General features: G+C 44.0%; 1 protein-coding gene across 1 annotated transcript; it reads left to right on the forward strand.

Annotated features, from left to right (window-relative positions):
- The first annotated feature begins 344 nt into the window (after nucleotides 1-344).
- On the forward strand, nucleotides 345-8,024 carry LOC123638765 (chorion-specific transcription factor GCMb-like). Its single transcript, XM_045552596.1, is given in 7 exon segments — nucleotides 345-505; nucleotides 1,117-1,237; nucleotides 4,620-4,728; nucleotides 5,007-5,068; nucleotides 5,070-5,120; nucleotides 5,553-5,678; nucleotides 6,625-8,024. Coding segments are annotated over 7 exon segments (1,560 nt in total). The 3' UTR covers nucleotides 7,555-8,024.
- Nucleotides 8,025-9,051: the final 1,027 nt, after the last annotated feature.

Genomic DNA, 9,051 nt, shown 5'->3' on the forward strand with positions numbered 1-9,051 from the left:
CCCAAAGCCTCCCAAGACTCTAATGGGGTAAACACAAAAATGTCGTGATAGTGCCACAATATCAATAAAGATTTTTTTACAAGAGTTGTGTTCAGGGGGGTGGCAACTGAGAGCTCAGGAAGCTGAGGGAGGCAGCAGAGAGAGAGAGGTGTGGGTTCTGCACTTCTTTGCCAGCCACAGAGCTGGCTTCTCTCCTTCCCTCTTCTACCGCGGGATCCCACCTCCTCCGGGCTCATTTGCCCCCACCTCCTCCGGGCTCACTCTCGAGGGCTCTTGTCCCGCGGGCCAGGCCCTCCGCAGCCCGGGGCAGAATGGTGCGCCTCGGCCCGCGAGCTTGCGGGGACATGGGCGCCCTGTGGGACGTCCCAAACAGCCGATCACAGACTCCCGGCCACGCACACCCGCCCCAGCGAGAGCCGCGAGCGGATCCCGAAGGTGGCGGCCCCCGGCCAGCGGCGCGATTGTGCAGACTGGGGCGGCGCCGACCAACAGCCGAGGGTCCCCCGTACAGTCCCCACGCTGTCCAGGAATTGAATGTTGGCTCTCAGGGGACTTTGCTGAAAAGCCCCTCCTTCAAAAGTTGCGATCTAATAAGCCCTCTTTGAAGTCGCAGGGGCCAGGTATAATTAGGCAAAAAATGTGGTTTTCAGCTTAAGTGAGACATTCCAGGCCCCACCCCCTTAACATCTGGGCTTTCAGTCTCCTCTGCTTCCAGAGCTCAGTTAACCTCCACCTGCAGGCCTGGCTCTGTCGGGGCGAGGGCGACCGGTCCCCAGGCCGTGGGCGTGCGCGCTAGCGAGGGAGGAGAAGACGGGCGGAGCTGTGGCAGGTGTTCTTTATAAACCAGCTGGCACCGCCAGACGCCATGCTGCGGTCTGGGTGGAGACTTCCAGCACCTCAGCCGAGGACAGGGCTCTGCCCCAGTCCAAAAACACCGTCCCCAGCTTCAAGATCTCTCCTGTCCTCTCCTCTTTTCCCCTTTCCTCCCCTCCCTTCCCCATTCCTCCCCTCTCCTCTCCTCTCTCCCTCTTCATGTGCACACCTCACTTTTTTCTTTTCTTTTCTTTTTTTTAAAGTCATCTGGCGCAACTCTCCTTTTCTTCTTCTATCTTTCAGAATCTGGGAGGAAAGCAAGAGCGCTGGGCAGATGCCAGCGGACGCCCTGCAGCAAGCAGACCCTGTGTGCTCCTATGGGATGCAGCCCAACTGGGACATCAAGGATCCGCAGATGCCCCACGTGAGTGAAACCCATTGTGTGCGGCGCGGGTGACCCTGTCCATCCAAAGAAGGGGGAATGGCATTCAAGTTATTGCAGAGACTCTGTGGACAGACCACACACGTTTCTGAGTTTCTGCGGGCCCTCCACAGTAGGTAGGGAGAACTTCTCTGGACTCTACAAAAGGCAGAGTTGGGTTTAGAAATGTATCTTCTCTCAGCAATTTCCTTGCGCTTGTCTGAAAACCCATGGAAAGGAGCGGAAACGTCCATCAGGCTCCACATTCCCAGAATTTGGACAAGAAGAGCAGGACGCCTTGTCTTTTCAGTTGCCTTCAATCAAAGTAGAAATCAGGTGCCTCTCTACTTATCCAATACTTGAAACTCATGAAAAAGTTAGAAGAAAAATCTCAACAGAGGTAAAACCCACTGCTTCTCATGCAGCAAAACTGCGAGATAGCACTACGAATTGAACCTAATGATCAGAATCTAAAACAAATATCCGGACTTGAGCAATTTATTCAGGTATCTTTGACTGCTCCATGGTAATGCTAATAAGGCGATCCATGCCCAAAGTTTACTTTTTCTGTAATGACAGGGAAATTGTCATTCTTTTAGGGTGAATTTCTGTGTTTTGCTTTATTTTCATGGAGCAAAATGGTTTAGAGCCAAGTCCAGGAAATGAACTGGGCAGTTACACTTGGTCATGACTAGTTTGGGCCAAAACTGAGGAGTGACTTTAAAGTCCTAGGTGTAGGTAGGGGGGAGAATGGCAGTTGATTGCCAAGCATTTACAATGTGGACTTCTGGCAATGTCATGGCACAGGGATGAGATGTGGCATTTGTTGAGCATCTGTTACGTGCCAGATAGGTGTTCAAATAAATAGCAGTTCATTAGCAAGATTGTGCAGCACTTTTCAGATGTATACATTTGTAGTAGATGTATTTTATGTTTGCTTTAATGTCTGCGTACTGAAGAGCCACGCAGTATCATTTTTGTGAAAGTGGACCACAGTTCAGCAAGTGTATCTCATCCTTGTTGACTTCTGTTTGCATAAATCTTCATAGGAAAAAGTATAATCTTACATTTTAGAAAGGAGTCACACCCAAGTCGTGGCTCATCTCTCAAGCATTTTCTAGACTTTCTATGTAAATATGAATTTTGGGGGAGTCTGGTTTTTAAGCAGAGAGTATGTGTGTAACACCTCAAGAGAGACAGGCACACTGGGACATAGAGAAGTGGAGAAACTTAGCATAGCCCTGCTCTGGCTAACTGAACTATATGACCTTGAGAGAGTCCTTGAATTTGCCTTAGACTTGAGCTCTTCACTTGTCATCAGGTGCTAGAATCAGATAACTATCTCAAATTGTCTTTCAGGTCTACTGTTGGGTTCAGAGTGTGTGTGTGTGTGTGTGTGTGTGTGTACACGACATTAGAACAAATGAAACCCAGTCCTGGACATCCTCTGCTCTTGTTTTGATTTAAAAATACAGTCTCTGTGGACTCATTCACCTCCAGGGTCACTATCTCAGCAGCTGTTGTGAGGGATGGGGGCCTAGTCTACACCCATACAAGAGAGCGTTAAAGAAATACTCTCTTCTGGAAAATTGTCAGTTTGATACTAAGATCCTTAAGTAGAAATGTTCACTTTTAAAACAAAGATATTTGCATTTGATATAAGCTTAGAGTTGATAGTACATCATTTTGTATTTTATTTGTGACTTAAGTCAATGTATCAATTTAGGTCAATTATAATATTTCAGAGAAAAGATAAGTAATGCCTAATAGTAATAATAATGATATTGATCAACAATATCCCTGTGGTTTGGGGGGAAAAATCACCCATTTACCTATTACTGTTAGAATGTGCAATATTAATGATGTATGCAAGTCTGAATTGTCCAATTGAGAATACTTTGACTTTGCAAATGTTTGATCTAACTTTCCTGGGTGGCAGGAGTGGGAAGGAGGTACAAATGGCTTATTATTGTGATAAAACTCTTCTGGGCTGGCACCTGGCTCTAGAGATCTTCTGTTTATATCCCAGTCAGGCTAATGTGGAAAGCTATCTATTTAACTTCTCCTTCTTTATCTACTAAATAAGAGTAAGGATGCCCATCTTGCAAGGTGGTTGTGAGGGTTACAGATACTGTGTAATGTGCTTTTGCAGGCCCTACTGTCTCGATCACAAATACTCAGTTCATCACAGTATGAAAGCAACCTTAGACAACACATAGAGGAATGCACATGGCTGCGTTCCAACCAGACTTTCTTTATGGACACTGAAATTTTAATTCCATATAAGTTTCATGTGTCACAACATATAATTCTTCTTTTGATTTCCCCCCCTACCATTTAAAAATGTAATAACTACTCTTAGCTTAAGACTACACAAAAACAAACAGCAGGACCGATTTGCCCCACTGGTCCCTACGTGACAGACCACTGCCCTAAAGAGTACCTGGTAGATAGTAAATGCTCAGTAAAGGGCAATTTTCTATTAAACTTATATATAGAAGAGACATTTATTGCAGTATAATATATAAAGTGGGCAAAGACCACCAAATATGAATACTAAGGCAATGCTCAGTGTTTTAGATATAACTTATTATTTCAGCCATGTGGCTCTTTGTGGAGGAGAATGACAATCCCATGTTGCTCTGGGGAGCAATGCAGTGCCAGGCAGGCTCAGCAACAGCCCAGAGCTCACAGTGTGCTGTGGTGGTTAGGTCTTTCATCACAGTGCCCTTTTAAACTTGCAGAGCTCAGCTGGGAGTAGGGAGGAAAGCTGTTCTTGCCTCTCTGACATTGTTCTGGGTGTCATGCTGATATGAGAGCCAAGAGCTTTAGAGGAAAGTGCGCTGGCTTAAAGTAAAGATATTTGCAAATTAAATTGCATTTTGGTGAACAGAACATTCCTACCACTTTTTTTTCGTGGCATTTTGATACTTTATTTGAAAATGTTTTCAACATTTAAACACACCAAGAAGTGGTATAACCTAGCGGTAAGAAGCACAGCCTCTGGAATTAGACTGTCAAGGTGCCAGGTCTTGCTAGCTGTGTGACCTTCGGCAAATCAATGAAGATCTCTGACCTCCACGTCCTGTTCTGTAAAATGGGCATAATTGTCTGCATTTGTTGTAGAGGCTAGCTGAATTAATACATGTACAGCATTTAGAAGGTAATCACTGTATAAACATTAATCATTAGTTGATTATCAAGAGGTACATATTGACAGCATGAGTGGCTTTTTGGGATAGCATAGTTTTGGGGTTTGATAACATTGCTGGATTTAAAAATAACTTGTTTTTATTCTAATGTGCTTGGAAAAAATTAAAAGCGTGATGCGTGTGGTTTGGGGCTTGATAAAACTGACCACCCTTCCTTCTGCCCTCCTTCCTAGGAGCCAGCCTTCTTTGACCACTTCCAAGAGTGGCCGGATGGCTATGTGCGCTTCATCTATAGCAGTGACGAGAGGAAGGCACAGCGCCACCTGAGCGGCTGGGCCATGGGTAACACCAACAACCACCATGGCCACATCCTAAAGAAGTCGTGCCTGGGCGTGGTGGTGTGTGCAGGGGCCTGTGCCCTCCCCAGGGCTCCCGCCTGCAACTGTGGCCAGCCATCTGCGACAAGGCATGGCTGAAACAACAGAGTGAGAGCACAGTGCCAGGGAGAGGGTGACCTTGGAATCACGAGTTCTTTATTCCCAACTAATATTCCTTTTCTTCTTTCAGAAGGGTTTGGGGTCAAGGATGTTATTAATGTTTCTCCCCTCTGGGCTTTGCAGAGAAATCATGCCCCAGCTGTCATTCTGCGTTGGAATTGATTCCTTGTCGAGGGCACAGTGGAATACCCTGTAACCAACTTTTGGCGGCTTGATGGCAATGCGATATTTTTTCAGGTAGGTTGGGTGAGAACACACTTTGTGATTGGATACTTTCATCAGACCTGGAACACCCAACCACCTGTCATGTGACTTGGGAACTCTGGACCAAACACAATACAGCTCCAGTGGCCAGACACAGGTGCGGGAGCTCCCCCGGGACCTACTGGGGGTCTAGAAGTTCGCTCGCCTACTGTGCACTCTTTCAGGTCCAGAGACAGTGAACCAAGCTGTAGTTCATTTAATAGGGTGAAGGGTTTACAGGTAATATTGTAAGGTATCTATTGTTGATGCTGTTCTATTTGTTCAAGAATTTTCTTTTCTCTATCATTTTGAAAAAACAAAACAAAACAAAATCCTTGGGATCTTGGGAAAGACATGCTCAATTTTTGGCCAACATTGCCAGCTTCCTTTAGAGGAACAAATTTATGATTCATCTCCTTAATGCAGGCCAAGAGAGTTCATGATCACCCAAGACCAGAGAGCAAATCAGAGACAGAAGCTAGAAGAAACACCATCAAGAGACAAATGGCCTCCTTTTACCAACCCCAGAAAAAGAGAATTCCAGAACCTGAGGTAATGGGGAGCTGATGTTGCACCGTGGTCTGTTCATATTTCCATCAAAAGATACACACATAGTTATATGAAGTATGAATGCCACATATTAATTACAAAGGTTTCATTTTATGTAAAAATTATACAACTCCAACAAAAGATCATTCAAATAACATTTGAATAGGGTTTCAATGTTCTTAAAACAAACAGCTGTACAGTCAATGATATAGCCAGGACGTGTGCTGACATCCTGATACAAGGGTGACTGGCCACCAGTAATAAAGAAAGAAATATGTGCACACCAACAGCGAGCGAGCACGTCCTTGAGAGGGTCCTTTACGTTGTCTACACAGGAACAGATAAAATTTCTTTGTGCAACTTGATCCAGTTTGGCTTTTCTACTAAAGCATGCTGAACAGATAGAGAGTTACTGTGAGGAGAACAGAAACGTGTTTTTCAAGCCCTTTCTATGGGCCAGGCACTGATCGAAGAGTTTCACACATTTAATGGTTACAGAAACCCTATGACAAGGTTGCAATAGTCAAAGGTTACGATGAACAAGATATTAAGCCCCATTTTTAAAATGAGGAATCCGAGGCTCAGAGAGGTTAAGCAACTTGTTCAATTAGTGAGGTGCAGAGTCAGGATTCGAACTCAGGTGTGTGTGGCTCCTGAGTCTCTACTATTATGAAGACAGTATGGGTGAGAACAGGACCATCTGCCACTCAGAACCATCCTGCCTGGCTATCATGGACCTTCCTCACTCAGTAGTGTGGTAGTCACGCCTGGGCAAGCCCAAGCTTGGCAACCCCTGGGCCAGGAGTTCAAATCACCTACCTGAGCCACGTCCACAACACACAGCTCTCCAAGGGCAAGTTTGTTTTCACTGACTTGGTTGGCTGTTGCTAGAGGTGAAGGTTTGCATGCAATTTACATATCATGTATCTGTATTTGTATCACTGTTTAGGCAGAAGAAGATCAAGACAGCAGTGGACATTTCAGCCACATACCTCCCTTGGAAAACCCCGAAGAGTTTGATATAATTACTGACACCAGCTTCCTGGTTCCAGGACAGCCTTGCCCTTCCTTCCCAAACTCTGGGGAAGCTACCTGTGACCTGGCCACTTTTCAAGGAGACAAAATGCTACCCTTTCAGAAGTCTCCAAACCCAAGAATCTATTTGCCCAGGCCACCTTGCAGCTATGGATTGGCAGGCCCTGGTTATACAAATTCAAGCCCATATTCCACTCTTCATAAAGATGCCACCAGTATCCCTACTGACACAGACTGGGTCCATCTGAATGCACTACAATATAATGTCAGTTCACACAGCAGCTATGAGAAAACCTTTGATTTCACCAGTAAACATGGCTGGACACCAGCTCTTGGAATATCTGGCCTTGGGGAGAGGACTGACCATGGACAGGTCCAGGCTGTGGCCAGTCTCCCTTGCTACAATCCAGAACTTCCCTGCAGGTACCTCACGACTGCCGCACCAGGTGCCCCTGCCCTGCAGACAGTGATTACCACCACCACCCAAGTGTCCTGCCAGGCCTACCAGCCCCCTGCTCTGAAACACAGTGACAACGTATGGGAGGTCAAGAGGCTTTCAGGCTGTAACTGTGCTCCTGGGGACACCCAGATGTCTACCTGTCCAGAAGCCTTGAGCCCTCCAGCTACAGTCACCAGGGCAGCCTCTCCCTTGGGGCCACTTCCTTTGAAAATTCCAGGAGATTTCCGGGCCATCAGACCCACTTGGGCTTTTCCTCAAGAGTCAGCTTCCTCTAGGACGGACAGAGCAGAAACCTGGGATGTGTGTCTGTCTGGGCTGGGCCGTGCCATCAGTTACTCAGATAGAGTGGGTCCAATCTTTAGCTATAACAGTGAGGACTTTTGAAAGACAACGCAGGGGACAACATAATACTGGCGTGCATGCAGGCAGTGAAATGCAAAATGGCAACTATCTCTTGAGTTGGGAGATTGATTTTGTATGCAAAGGAATACAGACAGTAGTAAAAATGCTGAGTAGCTAAGGAAATATTATAATTAGTTGGAAATGTTTAGATAGTGTAGGGAAATTTCACACAGCATTTTAAAACCCACTGTAGTGCATAGAAGTAGGTTGGGAAGGTGTGACTCTCCCAAGAGAATAAATAAGCAAACTGCAAAACATTAAATAAATACTGACTTTGGTTCACTTAGCTTATTAGCTGGAGTAGAAGTCAAGGATCCTGGTTCTCACTCTGAGCCTTTTCCCATCAGGCCATATTAGGGAATGCCACACATCCTTATTTGGCCCTTAGAGGCTGTCAAAGTAGCTTTAGGAGGAAATCATTAGAAGCATATCTCCTGAGTCATTTCATGAAATTTTGGTTTAGCATTTAGAATATGTTAAAATAGCTTCAGGAGGTAATCTTGATCATTTTATCTCCAAAGTGTATATCTACAGCTTTTCAAAAAATCTCTGGCAATGGTAAAGTTCAATTGTTTTTAAAAGAATTTGGTTTTCAGTATTAGCTAAATGCCTTTTCTTAACATGGTGGTCTATGTAACAAAGACAGCATAATCATGTGTATTTAATGTATTATCATTGTACTAAATATATTTTTTCTGATTAGGTTTCAAAATTAGAATTGAAATGTTTTGTTGAAATATAGCTTTACTGTTCCTTTGTTGTTCTTTATAAAGGTAATTTAATAAAGGTAACGATGATATTGTTCAATTACATGTAATAACACTTTAAAGTAATGTGGCTGATGCTTGAGTTATTTCAAAAAAGAAATAGGAAAAAATATTGTTCATATTATGACCTGGGGAACAGTTGTTACAAAACATTAAAACTTATTAGATAGTTTGGCAGTTTTCTGGTTTATTTTAGAAATACCTAACCTATTGTACTCGTTCATAACAGAAAGCGTCTCAAAAACTTTCGAAGGATGCACACACACTTTGCACAACTCCTGATGTTTAGTGAAAATATTCAGTTTTCAAATAAAGATAAACTACATGAGCAATAAATATTTAAGAATTGGGGGAAAGAAGTATCCTCCTCAAATTCACATAAAATGACCAATTTGCATAACTAAATTGCAGTAAGTCAGATGCCATTTTAAATCGTTGAGTGTTCTATACTATAGACCTGATTCCTAAAACCCTGACACCCTGACATAATAGATGCACACAGCACTTACCGCAGGATTCAATTAGTACACACCTAGGATTTTCTAGCCAACTTTTCTTCAAAGGAAAGTGTGTCTAGTACACTCATGGACTATTTTTTCTGTGAGACTTCCATTCCCCAAACTCACAACCTATAATAATATCTAAGATTAACTTAGCACTTACCATGTGCCAGACATGGTTCTAAGCCTTGAAAATATATTAATCCATTTAA

Source organism: Lemur catta, chromosome 5 (genome assembly GCF_020740605.2).
Source record: "Lemur catta isolate mLemCat1 chromosome 5, mLemCat1.pri, whole genome shotgun sequence".
NCBI lineage: Eukaryota > Metazoa > Chordata > Mammalia > Primates > Lemuridae > Lemur > Lemur catta.